Here is a 21181-nt window from a genome sequence, read left to right as displayed (position 1 = left end):
TTTTCGTTTAACACGTAGTCTAGTCCACCCACCGCTCACACACACAGACACACACTTAACCGACGAGCGTCTGAACTATTGCGCCTTGGCTCGCCAATTCACCAGCAACATCTCTGTCCTACACACACACACACACACACACACGTGTCCGCGCGCGCGCTCGGTATTTACTGCTTTTAGAATAAAGTACAGACGGGAAAGAAAAAAATCACCAGCGGAGAAGTTCAACTTTGTTTTTCACCGTGGGACAATGTTCTTCTGAGGATATTTATATATTTTCAGAAACAACAACAGGAACTCTTTGTGTGTGTGTATGTACAGATACACATTTATTGAGCTGAAAGTATAATTGCAGAAGGCTCGAGATCTTTAACGCGTTATTTGTCCATTTGGAGACGATGGAGCGGATTACGAGCGCACAGCCTCCTCCATGTTTGGCTAAACAGAACCCGATGGACATGGCTGCCATTTCGGGGTAAGAGCCATTTTTATCATCTCAAAAGCTTGTGCTAGATATTTACTATAAATAAATGCCCGTGCCGTTCCGGCGTAGCGCTAATGCCCCGGCGGAAACCCGAGTTGCAGAAGAGGCGTAACAGCTCGTTCAGTGCGTCTGCAGAAAAAAAAAAAAGTTTCAGGATGTTTCTCAGGCTGATCATTTGTCCTTACTGGTCTCTTATTGACGCTTCTTCCCTTCTGTCATTTAATGCAGCATGGATTTCCCCATGTACGTCTACAAATCCCGCAGAGGTGTGAAACGAGGCGAGGACAGCAAGGTACCACTGATCCATCACACACTTCACACATTTCCATTAGAAACCTGTGCTTTTCTACCCTGTGCGCGTTGCCTGAACCTGAAGATAGAAAGCCTGCACCAGAGACGCGCAAAGTTTAGAGCTTGAACATCTCTCTCTCTCTCTCTCTCTCTCTCTCTCTCTCTCTCTCTTTCAATGTAGGACACGTACAAGCTGCCGCATCGTCTGATCGAGAAGAAGAGACGAGACAGAATCAACGAGTGCATCGCCCAGCTGAAGGACCTGCTCCCGGAGCACCTGAAACTCTCCGTAAGTGTTCATGTTAGTGGATGGAGGGATTCAAATGTCTAGCTGGAGCGCCACCTGCAGTGTTGCGTCTCGAACTCAATCACCTGGTTATCTGGAAAATATTCCTAATGCATTATTAAATCCATAATACGTTTATTATAATGCATTTATTAAATCCATAATACGTTTAATCCGACACACGGACTGAAGAGGAAAGCGATCCGGTTTGTAAGCAGAATTCTGATCATCTGAGTTTCTAAAAATATTGAGTTGTTCTAAATAAAAATGAAGGTTTGTACATAACCTTCTTGTATGTTACCGTGACCTGGTGCACCCTCTAAACCTCTAAAGAGGAGCGTGTGAGCAACCGAGCAGACTCGTTTTTACTCGCTCAGAAATTGACGAGAGCTTCTGCGAGATAAAATGCTGAAACTGTAAATATACTACAAAGTGAAAATTCTGAAGTGTGTTGTTTTTTCGTTTCAAACGCTGCGTTTGCATGTCCGTTGTGTCTTCGGGTTTGCCCTCGGCTGAGGCAGAGGGTTACATAAGAAAGACAAACAGGCTTATCGAGTGATTCCTCCTTTTATAGACCCTGGGCCATTTGGAAAAGGCCGTGGTGCTGGAGCTGACGCTGAAGCACGTGAAAGCCCTGAACAGCCTGCTGGAACAGCAGCAGCAGCAAATCATATCTCTGCAGAATGGAATGCAGATCGGTGAGTTCAGTGAGAGCTCGATGAGCAGAAACGGTCATGTAAACACACTTCGGCACCCATAACTTCTCCCTCATATTTTAAACAAACAAATAAATGAAAGTATGCTAATAACACGATCCATTCTCACAACCTCTTTCATGCACCGTCAGCCTATTTATTACGCAACCGGCTGAGAGTAACGAACTATGAGATGAGATTGTACTCTTATGTAATGTACCTCTGTGTGTGTGTCGCTGCAGGTGATCACACCAACGGGAGCTTGGAGAAGAGCGAGGAGATGTTCCGATCCGGTTTCCATTTGTGTGCCAAGGAGGTTCTGCAGTACATGGCTAGTCAAGAGAACGCACGTGACCTGACTCCTACGCACATCATTAACCATCTGCACAAGGTGGCGTCGGAGCTGCCGCAGCGGCCGATCAGCCCGCGATCCGACTCTCCTTCCCCTGCCTACAAAGGCCACACGGTCCGCGAGAAGCCCATGGTGGCGCCGGTTAGAAAGCCAGAAGGACACACCAAAAACTGCGTCCCTGTGATTCAGAGGACATACCCACATAGCAGTGAGCAGAGTGGCAGCGACACGGACACGGACAGCGGCTACGGCGGCGAGTTGGACAAAGACAAGCGTGACTCCGGTGGCCAGCGAGCGAGCTACTACATCAAAGAGGGTGCTGAACTGAAATACGGCATCAAGGAGGAATGGGATGAGCCGCAGGCCAAACGGCAAAGGTCAGACTCCTCAGAGGACGAGTCTCTGTTGGGTCGCAGCGGGTACGCAGGCTTCTCTGCCCACCAGCCCCCTCTCTGCATGCCCTTCTACCTTCTCCCTCCAGTGTCAGCGGCTGCTGCCGCTGCTGCCTACCTCCCAGTGTTGGAGAAATGCTGGTACCCAGGGGGCATGCCCATGCTGTACCCCGGCATCGGCGGTTCCACGCCGTGCTTGTCTCCGGAGAAACTCCCCATGTCGCTTGTCTTGTCCCCCAGAGTAGCGTCCCCCACCACTTCTCACGCTCATACAGACTCTACAGTTCTGCACCAGGCCCTAAAACATGTGCCCCCCTTAAATCTGGAAACCAAAGACTGATAACCACACGGAGTCCCCCTTCATCCCCCCAACATCCATCCTCGAAATGCCAAGAGAGGAGGATACGCTGATGAAGATCATAATCGTGCCGGCTCCTGCTCTGCTCCCCTGCGCTGCCCCGCCCTTCCCCAGTGCTATTTAAAAATAAAATAAATAAATATTTAAAAAATCACACACGCACACCAGCCCAGTGACCACCTCCCTCCACAAGAGAGGTAGACGACGGGAGAATGTGTCCGAGTTGTGTGTAATCGGGTGCACGCTGGCCATGTTTGAGGGTGCGGCTTGGAGACGAGGAATGGGGTGTAGCACTTAAGAGTCACTGTGAAGATGATCAATGACACCGAGTTGTCTAGTATCAGGAAGGATTGCTCAGCGGGGACGTCTGCTCTCTGCGCTCATGCTGAATGTTTCAATAAACAAACAAACACAACCTAAATCCAGAATGTGACGTGCAGACTGCCCCTAACAGATAAACCATAAGGACTCTGCCCTTTGCACAGATCTTTTAAGTTCTGAATGTAAACCAGAAACAAAAAGGTTGGCTAGCGAAACCCTTGTAGATGCTGCCTTTTTCCTTTTCTTCTGACATTTCTCAGTGCTGCCGAGCAAGGCTTCGCACTGTCTGGACTCTCCGGCTGCTTTAAATAAAGACTCTTTTTTAGCCTAGACTCCTACCAAATAACGGTCTGCTTTAGTCGACCAGAGCTTTTCTCAAAATGAGACAACGGCGACAGCCTCATCGCTCCCCATCGCTAAGTTAAGTCACCAGTTTCCCCATACTCACGCCGGCGAGCCGATCAGCCCCGGCCTGGGTCGATTATGTACAGTAAATAAGGGAGTAATGTAATCGCAGATTATACTTTTTTTTTTTTTTTTTTTATTGAAAGATTTTCAGTATGTAATTCATTATCATTTGTGCTAGTAGACTGGGTACTGTAATTACATCATGTAATTCATGTGTTTATACAACGTTGTCTCTATTTTATTTTTTATTACACGAGCCACAGTTTTTTTTTTTTTTTTTTATTTAGCTCTGATTGAGAGGGGAGTTCCAGGTAATCATGAGACTTTATGTACATAAGAAAACTGTGGGGGTTGTATCTGCATCATGCTCTGTGTCCATTTCTGGTCAAATTAAGACAGATCTTTGCTAATGCTGTTGCCTTTACTTGTTTGAAACAGTACAATTTTGACCGATATGTAATAAAAAATTAAAAAAAATTAAAAAAAAATCTGGATTCTTTGGAGAAGCAGGAAATGTGAATGTACAATGCATAAACAATATACTAGTTTTGTATAGGAAGAGGTACTTGGGATTTTTATTTTGGGACCTAACAAAAGGTTGCTTAATGTATATATTTTGTCAAAAAAAAAGAAAAAATGCTGTTGACATACATTAAAAAGTATTAATAAAGTTTTCTTTTTTTCCTGTGGAAAAGCGGCATGTGTTAGCTTTGTCTTTGAAGCCTTGTTTATCAGCTCAGGCCATGTGGCTGTTTCTCAGCCTTATGTAATGCCTTATATAACGCTGTCTGTGGAAATCATGTGGACTCGGGATTCGGTATCAATCAGGGTTTTAAATATCCTGACGTCCTGCTGATATCTGCGCCAGGTTTTATATTAGCGTACAATCAATGAGTAATAACTCGTCCATTCATGAGCTTTTCGAGGTATTTAAAAATTCATTAGACCTAACATTTATTTATTAATTTTCCGCTATAATATCTACATTTCGACCTGTTAAAAAGGTTTCTGGAGAACTGAATTCATCTTGATCGATGCGACTGAAGCTGCTTCAGAGGAGCAGGTTTTGGTGTAACGCGGGGACGGTTACAATGAGAAGGCCCAGGCTCTTATCACATGTTCAGCTCTGCTGATTCCTCCTTTGTGTCAAACAGCTCTGCCTTGTGCAACCTATTCAATACAGGGGAAAAAAACATGATAATAATAGCCAAACTCTGAAAACATTTTTTGCCCCCATTTTTTCTGTTTTCGACAGGAATAGAGCTTTCTGTAACAGGCCGTCGCTGTTGTGAAAAGGGTATAGATGAAAGAAAAACTGTAGCTTTACTTCTGAATTTAAAATCTGTGCTATTATCTATAGATCGCCGTTATAGAGAAACTCATTTCCTGTAAACCAACATAAGCGGTCTCAGTAAGGCTGCCGTGTCTGACAGTGTGCTAGTTAGTTATTATTATCGCTAATATCGCTAGTTAGATAGTTGGTGGTGATTCTGTGTTTGCCACATAAATTGTAGATTCTATCTATACTTTATGACATCAAAACCTGCATTACTACATTTACTTTCTTTTTTTGGGGGGAACTAGTTTTGCTGATGGAGCAAAATTAAACTATACTCTGTTTATTATCGATCAGTCAATATTAATATCTTGACCCTACAAGCTATACCATTCTCGCCTTTGTTCTGTTGTACTGAACGCCTCTCTTTGAGCATCTGTGACTACCTGCTGGACTCGTACCCTCACATCTGGATCGCACCCTGATCTTATTCAACACAGCAGTCCAATATCAAAACACTTAAATTATTAGTCTGACAAAATCATTTTGTTCAAAGAGGGCATCCCAACACTGTTTTCGATGTGTGTAGACGTGTCTCATGTGTCTCCAGTGTGTGTCTCCAGTTCCTTCCATGAAAGCTACACTAAATTGTCCCCATTGTAGGTGAGTATGTGTGTGTGTGTGTGTGTGTGTGTGTGTGTGTGTGTGTGTGCATCCAAGGTGGGCAGCTCACCAGGATAGGATCATACACATTTCCCCATGGTTTTGACCATGATAATGCATTATTTCAAACTTATGATCTTCAGATTTTGTAAGATGTAAGTATTACTAATTAAGTTGACTGAAATTAATCAGTGTATAATGTACAAAAAAGGAAATACTACGTGACATATTGTGTGTGTGTGTGTGTGTGTGTGTGTGTGTGTGTGTGTGTGTGTGTGTGTGCGTGCGCGCTAATGTTCTGCTCATCTAATCTTAATAACCCTCTACGGTTTAAATATCTTAGTCAGGAGACCCAGCAGTTGTATTGGGACCATGCTCAATGCTGTGACGTGGTTCTGGTGCCATCTTGTGGTCAGTTACAGCACTACAAGCTTAACTTTACAACTAATGCTTTAATATAGCTATTAGCAAGGCTAATTTAGCATTTCAATTTAAAAAAAATGTTTATTGTGTGAGAAAAACGTAGGTAGGTAGGTAGGTAGGTAGGTAGGTAGGTAGGTAGGTACGAAGATTTTGAAGTAGGTAGGTAAGTAGGTAGATTGAGAGCTAGGTAGGTAGTTGATTAAGAGTTAGGTCGATAGGTAGATAGAGGTAGGTAGGAAGATTGGCAGGCAGGTAGGTACAGTAGGTAGGTACAGTAGGTAGGTAGATTGAGAGGTAGGTAGATTGAGACGTGGGTTGGTACAGTAGGTAGGTAGATAGAGAGTTAGGTTGGTACAGTAGGTAGGTAGATTGAGAGGTAGGTAGATTGAGAGGTGGGTTGGTACAGTAGGTAGGTAGATTGAGAGGTAGGTAGATTGAGACGTGGGTTGGTACAGTAGGTAGGTAGATTGAGAGGTAGGTAGGTACAGTAGGTAGGTAGATTGGCAGGCAGGTAGGTACAGTAGGTAGGTAGATTGAGAGGTAGGTAGATTGAGGCGTGGGTTGGTACAGTGGGTGGGTAGATTGAGAGGTAGGTGGGTACAGTAGGTAGGTGGATTGGCAGGCAGGTGGGTACAGTAGGTAGGTAGATTGAGAGGTAGGTAGATAGAGAGGTAGGTTGGTACAGTAGGTAGGTAGATTGAGAGGTGGGTTGGTACAGTAGGTAGGTAGATTGAGAGGTGGGTTGGTACAGTAGGTAGGTAGATTGAGAGGTAGGTTGGTACAGTAGGTGGGTAGATTGAGGAGGTAGGTTGGTACAGTAGGTAGGTGGATTGAGAGGTAGGTAGATTGAGAGGTAGGTTGGTACAGTAGGTAGGTAGGTAGATTGAGAGGTAGGTAGATTGAGAGGTGGGTTGGTACAATAGGTAGGTAGATTGAGAGGTAGGTAGATTGAGAGAGGTGGGTTGGTACAGTAGGTAGGTAGATTGAGAGGTAGGTAGATTGAGAGGTGGGTTGGTACAGTAGGTAGGTAGATTGAGAGGTAGGTTGGTACAGTAGGTAGGTAGATTGAGAGGTAGGTAGATTGAGAGGTGGGTTGGTACAGTAGGTAGGTAGATTGAGAGGTAGGTTGGTACAGTAGGTAGGTAGATTGAGAGTTAGGTAGATTGAGACGTGGGTTGGTACAGTAGGTAGGTAGATTGAGAGGTAGGTAGGTACAGTAGGTAGGTAGATTGAGACGTGGGTTGGTACAGTAGGTAGGTAGATTGAGAGGTAGGTTGGTACAGTAGGTAGGTAGATTGAGAGGTAGGTTGGTACAGTAGGTGGGTAGATTGAGAGGTGGGTTGGTACAGCAGGTAGGTAGATTGAGACGTGGGTTGGTACAGTAGGTAGGTAGATTGAGAGGCAGGTTGGTACAGTAGGTAGGTAGATTGAGAGGTAGGTAGGTACAGTAGGTAGGTAGATTGAGAGGTAGGTAGGTACAGTAGGTAGGTAGATTGAGAGGTATGTAGATTGAGAGGTAGGTAGATTGAGACGTGGGTTGGTACAGTAGGTAGGTAGATTGAGAGGTAGGTAGGTACAGTAGGTAGGTAGATTGAGAGGTATGTAGATTGAGAGGTAGGTAGATTGAGAGGAGGGTGGGCCAGTAGATTGAGAGATAGGTTGGTACAGTAAGTAGGTAATAATGGTGGGAAGATCGGAACTTTTCTATAACATGTTTTTGTTAATATCATTCATGAAAATGAACAAATCCTTTTTTTGTCACTTCGTTTCTTTAATCCGTTACTCAGCTTTATAGCGTCTATGGGAGTCACGTGACAAAAGAACGAACGAGTTGAGATTTATACTCCATTCTGTTTCTGTACTGAACCTGAGGAGATGTTACGATGCTTTGCTCACGCGCGTCCAGTGAAAAATGAATGAATTGTTGTTGAACTGTGGAACACTACTCGTTCTTCTGATTTACATTAAAGACTTGTTAAGAATGAACGAATCGTCGCTAATATTTTAATGTAATGAGTTGTCAGAAAAATAAATAGTACTGATTTCAAAAAAATCTACTTAAGTACATTAACATATATACATGCCATTAATTATTTTTTTCAGTTTGGAACAGATGTCTGACATTTATTATATATTTTCTTTTTTCAGATGTATGCTGAACGCTATTGTTAAACTTGTGCACCAGATGTCTCTGACAGACTCGGATTTATAATGGAATTTTAACATAAGACAGAATATGCGCCAGTTAATTTATTTTGTTTAATGGAACTGCAAGTAAATAAATGTATTTTGATCTGAAGCAAATAGATTAGATTTTTAAGTAAACCTGTAATACCTTTCGAAAGTAAAGTGAAATTTTAGCTTTATCCATATTGTGCACTTTGTTGCAGTTCATATCGATTTACACTAGGTGGTGGTATTGCATCAGCTGGTACAAAAATGCAGTGATCTATTTCATTTCCAAGTGTAATTTTACTAAAGTGCACTTATGACATGCAGAGTGTGCAGGCATTCTGTTTCAAGATGTTCTGCACAGCACCTCCAGTTCAAATTAGGGTGCTGTAAAAAAAATGATGTATTCCAGAAATTCCTAATTGCACTTAATCTTTTAGAATGTATTGCACGTTGTATCTCTTGTATACTATTTTGCACAGTTTCCTTGTGCAGTTTTACACTGTAAACTCTTACAGATCTTATTAAAAATCAATACATTTTCCATACCCTTTCGGATTATACGAAATGTATTTGATTTCTTTCTAAGGTGGAAAAATTTGCACATTGGTTAATGTAAGAGTTTGGATTAATTAGTAACATCGCATTTTTAGTTTTCATAATCCATTGCCTGATTTTAATACAGATACAAAATGGAGACAATATATCAGTGAGAAATTGAGGGGTTGTTGAACCTTATGAAATACACAGATGTCAAATATGATTCAAGGAAAAAAAAAAGAAAAGGAAAGTATGAACAGAGACCAGGTAATGTCACTTTGACATATATCTCTTCTCTGCAGACTCTAGGTCATTTTTAGGAAGGATTTTTTAGTAGATTATGGTGCCAGACAAGGCAAAATCACTCCAAACTAAAGTGGATTTTCAATCATGTTAGGATGAAGAAGAAGAAGGAGGAGAAGGAGGAAAAGAAGGAGGAGGAGGAGAATTGTCTTGGTGTGCTCACATTAGTGCAGTTGCTTTTGAGTTAATTTTGATAAATATATTTAGAGTCTGAAAGTGAAGTATGGGTTGATTTGGTCCTGATGCCTGTTTTTAGTGTGCGGGTAGAAAAGATTTTATAGAAACAGGTTTTCACAGGAAATCACAAACACCAGATAAGACTAGAACGATCCAGTGAGTTAAGAAGAAAAGAAAAGAAAAGAAGAAGAAAAATTATGATAAGTAGAAGGAGAAGGAAGCGAAGAAGGAGGAGAAAAAGGCAAATAAGGGGAGAAGAAGAAGAAAAGAAGGAAGAGGAGATAAACAAGAGTAGGGGAAAGAAAAGAAAGAGGAGAAATGCCATAGTGTACTTTTGAGTAAATAAATACAATATATTCAGGTTCTGATATTAAATCTAAATTTCCATCTGTTCCATCATATTTTTTTGGCACTTTATTTTTATATTTATTATTATTATTATTATTATTATTAGTAGTAGTAGTAGTAGTAGTTGTGGACCTGTGATGAGAAACTGACAGACACTTTGGTGGGCGGGGCTATGATATGACGTCATTGCTTTGGTGCTACGTGGACCGGAAGTAGATGCGTCGCGATCGGGAGCTCCGGAGTTTCGGAGCTAACTCCAAAACAACCACGTAGAAAAGAGTCCACGGCCCGGTTCTGAGCAGGAACAGAGGGAGACATTTCCCTCTCCGTTCGGTGTGACTCTGAGGGATTTTATTGCATGTCCGCACTTCACTGGGGCTCTAATGGCGAAACAAACCCCGCCGTTTACGAGTTGATTAGCTGGAGAAGCGGCCTAGCAGGCTAGCAGTGACGCCTTGGGTTTTGGTGACAAGTCGCTATGAGAAAAAGTGACCATGTGGTGTTGAATGAGATTTGAACAAACTGAACTCCGTGTAAAATGAGTTGGTTTAACGCTTCCCAGCTGTCCAGCTTCGCCAAACAGGCTCTGAGCTCGGCGCAGAAATCCATCGACCGAGTCCTGGATATACAGGAGGAGGATCAGTGGGGCGACGCCATAACGCCCGTTATTGACGGTGAGTTCTGATGTGTTCGGATTAACATTGGACTCAAAACAAAGCTGACACCAACCTTTAACTCTGTCCAGATGTTTCCTCAAGTGACAGATGTCACACACTCAGTCAGATAGAAAATCCAGCTCTTCAACCCTGCACAAGTTTCCTCCCTTCTCACTTTAGTCCATCGATTAATCAATAAAGCTTCAATTTTTCGACATGCCTTAGTGTTTATTATGATATTTACTATATATTATAATAATGATTCAGCTTTTCCCAAGTAAATAAGAATGCCCTGGAGTAACCTTATCAGTGGTATTTCTTAGTCTAGTGCAAATACTTTTTTAATCCTTGAGATCTAATAGATAGTTTGATAGATAGATATTACTTTATTTACATTGCATAATACAGTTACACAGCAACCATATGCAGTTTAACATCTACCAGAAATACAAATATTAGCAAGTGTGCAAACTGACAAGAGCAAATAAATATGTAAATATGTGTAAAGCGTGTGATGCGTATATATTAGGGGTTGTGAACCGATTCAAATATTTAATCGCACGGTTGTCATTAGTTAACTCGTGATTAATCTTAACCTAATCACACATTAAGAATACTTTAATCAACAAATATAGATGCTTTATGCAAATGTTATTTGTTAGTGAAACCAAACTCAACTCAATAAAGGCAAAATATTTTTTGTAAATGTTTGAAAGTAATTATGACGTTTTAAATGACGTTAATCATCAGGGCACTAAACGGATGTACCTATGTTTCCACACGGACGGTTTTTAATTGCCGGATTTGTGCGTCATGGTGGATTTTTGTGCTTGATTTGAGACTCGGCACAACAGAAAATGTTTAATGATTAAAAATGATTTTTGGTGGAGTTTAATAATTATTTTTATATAATTTATATTTCTGTTTATATAAATGTGGGTATGGGTGTGTTTATATGTGTGTGTGTGTGTGTGTGTGTGTATACACACACACACACACACACACACACACGTCGACCAGGCATGACCACCTAATTATTATTGTGTTGGTCCCCCTTTTTCTGCTAAAACAGTTCTGATGTAATTATGAGCATTAACAGCATAAAGTTCTTCAGCGGTTTGAGCTACAGGAGCTCGTCTGTTGGATCGGACCACATGGACCATCCTTCACTCCCCACGTGCATCAGTGAGTCTCGGCCGCTCACGACCATGTTGCCAGTTCACCACTGTTCCTTCCTTAGAGCACTTTTGATAGACTTTGACCACTGCAGACCAGGAACATCCCTTAAGATCTGCAGTTTTGGAGATGCTCTGACCCAGTCGTCTAGACGTCACAATTTGTCCAACTCGCTCAAATCCTTACGCTCACCCATTTTTCCTGCTTCTAACATCAACTTTGAGGACAGTGTGTTTGTTGTCTAATATATAAATCCACCCACTAACAGGTGCCATGTTGAAGAGATAATCAGTGTTCTTCACTTAGACAGTATGTGTAGAGAATGTGGGATATAAACATTTACAATATGTAATATGTACCTTGTATGTACACCTGTACAAATGTTATACACAGTGCTTATATAGTGTTGTAAAGGTATAGTGTGGAGTTCAGTATGGTGATGGCAGATGGAAAAAAGCTAGCCCTGAACCTGCTGGTTCTGGTGCACATGTTCTTATGTACCTATGTTCCTGTATCTCCTTTATGATGGAAGGAGGTTGAACAGTATGTGACTGGGATGTGAGGAGTCATTGATGGTGTCGTGTGCACTGCTCAGACATCTGTAGTGGTGAAGGTGCTCAACGGCAGGTCGTTTCGATGATTCGTTGGGCGGTTTTCACAACACTTTGAAAGGCTTTCCGTTCAACACAGAGATGTGGACTCCTAATTTGACATTTGGGTGTCAAAGCAACCCTACGCTTAAAATTAATAAATTATGTTAAAAAAGTATGTGCAAGTACTACATACGAGCTACTGAGTCATCCGTCTTCACATGAAGTACAGGAGTTAAACCATGAATGGGACACCAAGTCACTGCAGTCACAATGTAGATGCACAGATATTTATTCAGAACTTATTGGCATTTGCTTTATTTCTGTGTCTTTTTCTTATTCTTTTTAGATGTACAGAGCCAGCCGTCGCCCACGGGGTGGGGGATGAATCAGTGGGACTCTCCTTCAGAAGAATGCCCAAAGGTGGCCACGCCTACATCCGAGGCCATCACCAAACCTGTCACCCGCACCATGGTCGAAGAAACCGAGAGTTTCTTCAGTGCCTTCTTGTCTCCTGGAGACGGCCAGCCGGTTCAGACGACTCCAGTGGTGTCCGTGGCGCCGACTAAATCCTATCGCCGGCCGCAGGAGAAATCGGAAAAAGAAGCGCGACCTGCTGCCGAGGATGACGTAGACTCTTCCACGCTTTCTCAGGAAGATTTGAGCAAACAAGGCAGTGGACAAGTACCAGAGATTCAGCTAGAGGACATGACGCCAAAGGAAGAAGCGTCCGTTCTGGAGCAAACTGAACCAGCAAAGGAGATTGAGAGCAAGCCAGAAACGCAGGATTCCAACTTAAGTCCGCAAGTCGCACAAGCTGAAACGGAAACGCCTGCGGAACCCGAGTCGAAAGTCGAGAGCGCTGGTTCTGCCGACCCTAAAAGCCCCGGGAGAGAGCCTCCCAAAGACGTGATGTTGGAATCCAAAGATGCGAAAGCAGAAGATAGGCAAAGCGACACGCCGTCTCCACCTGTTAGCGCCTTCTCATCCGGTACCTCCACCACCAGTGACATCGAAGTGCTGGACCACGAGAGCGTCCTCAGCGAGAGCTCAGCCAGCTCCAGGCAGGAGACTGCCGAAGGTAAAGCAGGGTTGCACCTCATGCAGGGCTCTTTCCAGCTCCTCTCCGCTTCAACCTGCAGCGATTTCCCACGTCTGGACGACTACCCGAAGCTGACGGAGAGCTGCGGCTCCTCGTCTGATGCTTTCGAGCGCATCGACTCATTCAGCGTGCACTCTCTGGACAGCCGCAGTGTAAGCGAAGTCAACTCGGACGACGAGGTCCCCGGAAGCCGCACTCTGGCATCCGTTACCGCCGGGACGAGCCTGCCCCCAGCTGTATCTGCAACGCAGACCAATCAGGAGCAGGAAGAGGCAGAGCCTGGAACGACTGACTGTCTAAAGGACCAATCGGTGGATGAGATGGAGGAGAGCGGGAGAAGCGCAACTCCGGTGAACTCTGAACAGCCGGAAGAGCTGCTGGAGGAGGAGCACGAGTCTGAGGAGCACGAGTCTGGGTCACATCTCACTTTGATTAATGAAAGAACTGAACCTGAAGAGTCACATGACACAGTAGAATCACCCATAACCGAGGAGCAGAAAGGAGCCTCCACCTGCCAGCTTCTAGAGCTTCAGAAGGTGTGAATTTTGGTTGTGTTGAAAATATTTTGGGGAGGTGATGTTGAAAAATATACAACAAAGAGAGTAGGACACCAAGCAAGTAAAGTGAAGCTGCATCATTTTCACAATTATCTCTCTCTCATCTCTCTCTCTCACAATCTTCCAGACAGTTAATGATCTTATAGGAAGACTGGAAAAACGAGAAGCCCAGCTGTTAGCTGTGAGCAAAGACAAAGCTCGGCTGGAAGAGGACTGTGATAACCTTAAAGAGTGAGTTCCTCAGCATTATTATCTTTATATCACAGCAGGCAGTAGGTGTGTTTATTTCATAATACGAGGTATTAGTTCACGTCTTGTTTGCTGTTAATGGTCACCACCTGAAAATCTTTTTATTTTTAATTTTTCTTGTTTAATTAGAATTAGATCTGGTCGGTTGTGAGGCTTCACTGTCCGAGCGAGTGTTTGGAGTATGTGTCAATTCAGAATGTCACGGCAGCTCAGATAAACGGAAACTTTCATAATATTTGCTTAGCTCGAGTAGAGATCCGGACTGTTTCCAGAGTGTAAATAATAACTGATAAAACCGGGACCTCGTTCAGGTTGATGTTTAGATCTTATACACCTGATCAAGTTTATAGTTAGTTATAGCAGGTGCAGTGAAAGTCACATGACCAAACTGATGGTCAGTTTATATGCGGTATAAATTTCGTTATTTGTTTTATCTAATAATTATCCAACAATGAACCTGAGGGACCAATAATGGGAGAGGATTTCTCAAGTGTGGAGACCCTCAAAGCCCCAGACGTAGGATGTTATATTCCCTGTTTTATGATTGGTGGTTTTAGATTTATATAAATGCATGGTGGTGTGTCAGGTCATAATCAGCTTTAAATAAGGAAGTTGAAATTTGTGTTCAAAGAGCTGTTTATGCAGGTTGTTGGTTCCAGCATTTATTAAAACCAAGGCATTAAACAAATACACCCACCAGACATAACATTGAGTGGTGAAGTGAAGAACACTGATCATCTCTTCATTATGTGTTAGTGGGTGGGCTTTAATTATTAGGCAGCATGTGAACATTTTGTCCTCAAAGTTGACGTGTTAGAAGCAGGAAAAATGGGGGAGTTTCACAAATTAAGACGGCTAGACGACTGGGTCATAGCATCTTCAAAACTGCAGCACAGTGGTTAGTATCTATCAAAAGTGGTTCAAGGAATGAGCAGTGGTGAACCGGCGACGGGGTCACGAGCGGCCGAGGCTCATTGATGCACATGGTGAGCGAAGGCTGGTAATATGAGCTCCTGTAGCTTAAACTGCTAAAGAAGTTAATGCTGCTACTGCAGCATAATGTTATCCCTGATCGGTGTATAAATCAGTGCTGTTACTGGGAGAGGAATCCATATCTTGTGTTAGTTCATGTATGTAGGAAAGCTGCTTCAATCGAGTTGCTTTGGTCCACAGAGTGACTCAGTGTGTGAATGTGTTCTGTAGTGAGATGATCAGTCTGAGGGAGGAGACCGCCAGCGTGCAGTCTCTGAAAGACGAGTTTACGCAGCGTATCGCTGATGCAGAGAGGAAAGCCCAGCTCGCCTGCAAGGAGCGTGACATTGCCAAGAAGGTCAGGGTTGTTACGTTTAAGCCACGTTAACAACGTTTTTATGGTTTGATCATCCACCGCCAGGAACAGGCTCGTAGGTCTGAGTAAACACTATCTATTGTTATTGCTCATTTCACTGCAGGAAATCAAGGGGCTTAGAGAAGAGCTTTCGACCAGGTTCAACTCCAGCGAAACCCTGGAACTGATCAGAGAAAAAGAGGAACAGATCAGAGGCCTTCTAGAAGAGGGTAAGGATATTATCAGGGCAGATCAGAGGCATTCTAGATCATTTTCACAACTGATCTGACATGCTCTAGAACATTTCCACAGCTGAATAGAGGGCGTTGTAGAACATTCCCACAGCAGACCAAAAGCTTGCTCATTCTGGAGCATCCTTTCAGAGCCCAGTGTCCTTTTGGTTGATGTCCTATAGGAAATTATTTTTCATCACTTGGTTTTTAGTGTCACCTCCAGTGACCTCTAGATGACAAGAAGTTGCATATTACATAATGAACAAATATGCACATTGGACTTTGCACACATTTGCACACTTGATTTGATCAACAAACGAGAACTTATCAAATCAGAACACTTTAATGACTAAGCGATTCATCAGTAAATAAACAGTAACACGAGTCATGTTTGGAATACGCTCCTGTTTAACCCTTTAAACCGATGCAGGATGTTTAATTGTCCTCCAGGCGAGAAGCTGTCCAAGCAGCAGCTGCAGCACTCCAACATCATCAAGAAGCTGAGGGCAAAGGAGAAGGAGAGCGAAACGAAGATCGCCAAGCAGTCCAAGAAACTCAAAGAGGAAGAGGACGAACTGAAACAGCTGCAGCAGGTCAGTGATTGTTCTTCTGTAAAATGTTATTGCTGAGAGGGATTATATGTTTCAAGGCGTGGAAAATAATAAACTTCACAGTGTTCATGGTAGCTAATATACATAAAAATGTTGTATTGTGTTTCTGACAGGTTCTAGACGCGAAGGAGGAGCTGGAGAAGCAGCACCGAGAGAGCATTAAGAAGCTGAACTCTGCCGTGGAGCGTCAGGAGAAGGAACTGAGCAGCCTGCAGACTGAAAACGATGAGTTGCAGGAGAAGAACCGAAGCCTGGAGGCCGCTGTTGATGCCGCTTACAAGTATACACTTTAAAATATAAATTTTGTGGCTTTAAAAGAGTTTCGATGTGAAAGTGGTTTAAAACTGAATGTTAGCATTAAAAATAAACTCCCACCGACAGCTCAGTATTTTTTTTTCTTTTCTAAAAGTCTTCTACAGAGCTTTAACTCGCTATGGAACAACTGTCTGAATGATCTCAGCTTTTTTACAGACACAAGTTGTCTGTACAAACACTGATGTAATACACACCCTTCCCATTTTCATAATCCAGTTTTTATTTGTTCCGTGTGTGTGTGTGTGTGTGCGCGCGTGTGTGTGCGTGTTTAGAGAGCTTGCTGAAATGCACAAGTGTAACGCTACGAAGGCCAGCGAGGCACAGGAGCTAGCTCTCAGCCGTGAAGTCCAGGCCAAGGAGGAGCTCAGCCTGGCATTGGACAAAGCCCAGGAAGAGGCCCGCCTTCAACAGGAGGCATTGGCCAATCAGGTAAATGGATAAAATGACAGTACATGACAGGACAGCCGCTTGCATTTTTCTCTGCTTTCCAATTTTTTTACAAGATGATTAAATATTTAAAATAGAAAAGAAATAAATAAAATAAAAACACCAAAAAAAAAAAAAAAAAACTGTATTGACAACCATTCAACTAAATAAGTCAATAATAATAATAAAAAATAATTAAAAAGCTAGTTTTTTGTTTGGTAATAAACAGGCACACATTTACAACATTGAAATAATTTCAGTCACACAAACACACACCTGACGCTGGTCTTCCTGACGCTGGTCTTCCTGCTCTATCTTTTGTCCTAGGTGGCAGATTTGAGGCTGGCCCTGCAGAGAGCTGAGCAGCAGCAGGCCAGGAAGGAGGATTACCTGCGAGAGGAGATCAGCGAGCTTCAGCAGGTAAGCCACACCCACACAATCATTCATCTCTTTTATTAGTGATATTCTTTCATCCGGCTACTGCGGTTTTTCAGAGCACGAGATCACAAACTGCCAACGAATTCATTTTTATATTATTTTATTATTTTTGATCTGTTTAGAGGTTGCAGGGAGCAGAGACCAGAAACCAGGAACTTAGTCAGAGCGTTACCTCGGCGACGAGGCCCCTCCTCAGGCAGATCGAGAATCTGCAGTCTAATCTGGGATCTCAGACGGCATCCTGGGACAAACTGGAGAAGAACATCTCGGACCGTTTAGGTGAAAACTTAAGGGGAAATTCTGTTACTTCCTGTTTTTCAGAGCGGAAACTCTTTCTTCTGGTCAATTCAATATTGTTTTACCTCCAAACTCAAACATACTGTACTGTAAATACTTTATAAAAGACGTGGAGAGTATTAAATGTCCATTATTTATTTATTTTTTCTGCCTGGAGTAGCCGATGCTCAGGCCCAGCTTGCTGTTGCGGTAGAGAAGGAGCGCTCTGCGACAGAGGAACTCCACGCTATCAAGGCTCAGCTGGCTTCTCTGGATTCCCAGAATTCCTCACTGCGGCAGGAGAAGGGAAGACTGCAGGGTCAGTTGGACGTGGAGAGGACTCGGCGCGAGACGCTGGAGAACGACAGCAGCAGGTGAACAGCTCAGAAATCTGACGATAAGCAGCCAATCGGAGATCTTGCATTCGAAACTGCTGCTAATTAGTTACGATGCAACAAAGCGAGAAAATCCCATATGGTGTGTATATGATTGTGTGTGTGTGTGTGTGTGTGTGTGTGTGTGTGTGTGTATAGGGAACGTGTTGAACTAGAGAACCTGAAAGGCGAGTACACTCGAGCTCTGGAAGATGCCAAAAAGGAGAAGGTACCATTAAGTACAGACACACACTCGCATGTATACACACACACACACACACACACACACACACACACACACACACACACACACACACACACACACTGTGTCTCAATGAGTGTTTTTCCTTTTTTGTGGTCCTGCAGTTGCTTCTGACAAACCAGCTTGAGATGGAGAAAGTGAAGGTGGAGCAGGAGAAGAAGAAATGCTACCTCGCACAAGAGGCCTTGAAGGAAAAGGTGTGATGTTTTGATGAATATTTTGTATTTGAGTTCGAATAATCTCAGATTAAATCCGATGTCGGTCTAATAGAAGTCGGAAATTTTTCACACTGCCTTGATTTTGTAAAAAACGTTTTGCCCATTTGTGTGTTTTAGGAGCGTAAGGGTCTGAGTGTGTCGCTGAGCGAGCCTCCTGCATCCTCTACTCCATCTCTGTCTCGCTCCAGTTCCATTAGCGGGGTGGATCACAGCGGCATACACACCTCTCTGCTCTCCCACGTCAGTGAATGAAAGCCGGTTTCGTTCCTTTCCTTTATTCTATATCCCGCTTTACATTCTGAACAAAAACACACCACGCCCTGGTCTGGTACCTGCCTAAACTACAATAAACCGATCATAATGCACACTTACAAGCTGTTCTGAAGAGTAAAGGTGCATTAGTGAAAAACATTATCATTAGCAAGGGGTTGTCATGACGTATTCAACTGCTCCAAAGTCTCCGTTTTTGCTCTAGAAGCATTTAATGTCTCCTCATAATGATCGGTAAAGACGTGAAGGTGCATGTCTATAAAATGGCTGACGAGACCTGTTCAAATCAAATTTTTTTTGCCCTTTGTGAAAGCAGGAGGACTCTCCTGATCACTCGTTCGCCTCCGTGACCCTCAGCGGGAGCAGCCTGTACGAAGCAGCGCGTCTCAGCGGAGGCTCCAACATCATCGAGAACCTGCACTCGCAGCTCAAACTGCGTGAGGGAGAAATCGCACAGCTCCAGGTAACCTCACACACACACACACACACACACACACACACACACACACAGTGTTCTGTATGCACTTCCTTAAATATAGATCCTAATTTCCCTATTAGAAATCCCCCTTACATTTAATCAGTGGGAACCTTACGTCATTCTTCACTACATTTGTGCCTAGGTGGAGATCTCAAATCTGGAAAGGACTCGCTCGGCGATGGCAGAAGAACTGGTGCGGCTCACTAATCAGAATGACGAGCTGGAGGCCCAAGTGAAGGAGATCCCCAGATTCAGAGTGCAGCTCAAGGTGGGTACAAAGTGAGGAAGGTGAGGAGGAGTTTAAGGGTGGAGAAATGTATTTAATCAGAGTGTGAGAAATCATTATTAATCATTATTATCTGTCACATAGGTGTAATGAATTTCCCTTCACATGCCACCTTTAAATTTTTCCCAGTTAGGTTTTTTTTCCATTCTGAATCGTGAATTCTGTGCACGTGACACCCCTAGTATATATACATTACACGTGATTATATGTCATTTTAGTAAACAATCCTAAACGTTTACACCCTGACAGATATGGACCACCCCACCCCAACCCCCCCACCCTCACCCTTTTTAAAATGTCATAAATTTGGCTGTTGTTGTAAGAATTGTGCTGTGCTTGGACCTGTTGTTTTTCTCAGGACCTGGAGCAGAGGCACAACACCATTCTGCAGATGTACGGAGAGAAAGCAGAAGAGGCCGAGGAGCTGCGGCTCGACCTGGAAGATGTCAAGAACATGTACAAGACCCAAATAGACGAGCTGCTCAAGAACCAGAAATAGCCGACGCGTCAAAGCCTACGTGCGTTTACTGTAAAACCGAAAAGCTGGAACGCAGAAGCTTCGTGGTGTGCACAGACTTATGGTTGTATTCAGTGAAGATGTTTGTTTTTTTTTCTTCTCATTATCCTGGGAGCTGAGGTCAGAAATGTAATTTTTTGTATTTTTATTTGATCATTAGCAGACTTGAATCAGACAAGCTCTTGTCTCGTAGTGTCTCTTAGCCGTCGACTCGAGGCACATCGATTTGCACTTTCAAGATGGCCATTAGGATAGAAGCCTTTTTATCTCCTGATGCTCGATATTTAACAATAATTATATTAGAGGAGCGGTTTATTTGTTCTGACGCATTGAGAAATAAACAGATCTTCACTTTGGCAACCCATGCATTCATACGAACGTATGATATTTTTTATAAGTTATTTTTCAAGGCCAGATCACAAGCTGATATCATGTAGTCTGATTCTATACTCCAGAATAATGCTAATCTTAGTCTTTGGAAGGTCTTTAAATGGTATGATTATTATACATCTAGAAAGACTTTTAAAATGACATACTGCACCTTTAAACAAATCAGACGATTAATTCCTCCGTGTGTGTTCATGGATGAAATGAAAGCTGTGCTCTCTTTATATATATATATATATATATATATATATATATATATATATATATATATATATATATATATATATATATAATTATAACACTCATCTGAAGTGGGGAAAAATGCTCATTAATAATCGCATCTTTATCTCTCATTATGGTCACTGAATAAAGAAAGCTTTGAGTGAGGTTAATTCTGAATTCCAGTCTATTCTCCCTTTTCCCTTTGCTGATCTCTGTTCATTCACCAGTGATCTAGATTCATGTTCTCGTTATCATCCTGTGATGTCTGTGACTTCTGGATGACTGGATCCATCATATACAATATAATAGAGCTACCTGTTTTTCTTTTCCCTTGTATATACTTTTTTTTAAAACACCTCCTTCATTGGCCCGTGTTAATATTCATGGCTAAAGTTCTACTTTTCCTGTACATGTGTAAATAAAATGAATATTGCCCTGTTTGTGTTTGTTTTTTAGTCTCTTCAATTGCGAACAACTCTAAATTATATATATTTATTTATTTTTACATAAAACGTATAAATATTGCTGAGAATAAAATAAATGTAATGTTTATAGTAAAATTTTATTTTTTTTACTTTTTTTTAATGGTTTGTTGTACATTTATGTATGTATGTGGATAGATAGATAGATAGATAGATAGATAGATAGATAGATAGATAGATAGATAGATAGATAGATCATATATTTCTTAGGTTATATAGTTTTTAAGAAAAAGGCATTTT

At 42.5% G+C, this 21181-nt stretch overlaps 2 protein-coding genes across 2 annotated transcripts; both read left to right on the top strand.

The window, feature by feature from the left end:
- bhlhe40 (basic helix-loop-helix family, member e40) lies at nt 1-4075 on the top strand. Its single transcript, XM_046874678.1, has 5 exons — nt 1-475; nt 713-776; nt 957-1064; nt 1636-1759; nt 1999-4075. Exons 1-5 carry the CDS (start codon nt 399-401, stop codon nt 2838-2840), a joined length of 1215 nt encoding a protein of 404 aa, XP_046730634.1. The 5' UTR covers nt 1-398; the 3' UTR covers nt 2841-4075.
- Nucleotides 4076-9674: 5599 nt separating this feature from the next.
- tmf1 (TATA element modulatory factor 1) lies at nt 9675-20210 on the top strand. The gene is made up of 17 exons (XM_046875026.1): nt 9675-10163; nt 12261-13549; nt 13698-13801; nt 15023-15149; nt 15271-15376; nt 15830-15972; nt 16104-16270; nt 16578-16734; nt 17059-17151; nt 17292-17448; nt 17627-17819; nt 17979-18048; nt 18186-18278; nt 18417-18539; nt 18886-19032; nt 19190-19315; nt 19692-20210. Exons 1-17 carry the CDS (start codon nt 10028-10030, stop codon nt 19830-19832), a joined length of 3372 nt encoding a protein of 1123 aa, XP_046730982.1. The 5' UTR covers nt 9675-10027; the 3' UTR covers nt 19833-20210.
- The last annotated feature ends 971 nt before the right edge of the window (nt 20211-21181 follow it).

The sequence above is a fragment of the Silurus meridionalis genome, chromosome 19 (assembly GCF_014805685.1).
Source record: "Silurus meridionalis isolate SWU-2019-XX chromosome 19, ASM1480568v1, whole genome shotgun sequence".
In the NCBI taxonomy this organism is placed as follows: domain Eukaryota; kingdom Metazoa; phylum Chordata; class Actinopteri; order Siluriformes; family Siluridae; genus Silurus; species Silurus meridionalis.
The sequence above is the reverse complement of the archived record's forward strand: the minus strand, read 5'-3'. Positions and strand labels throughout refer to the sequence as shown.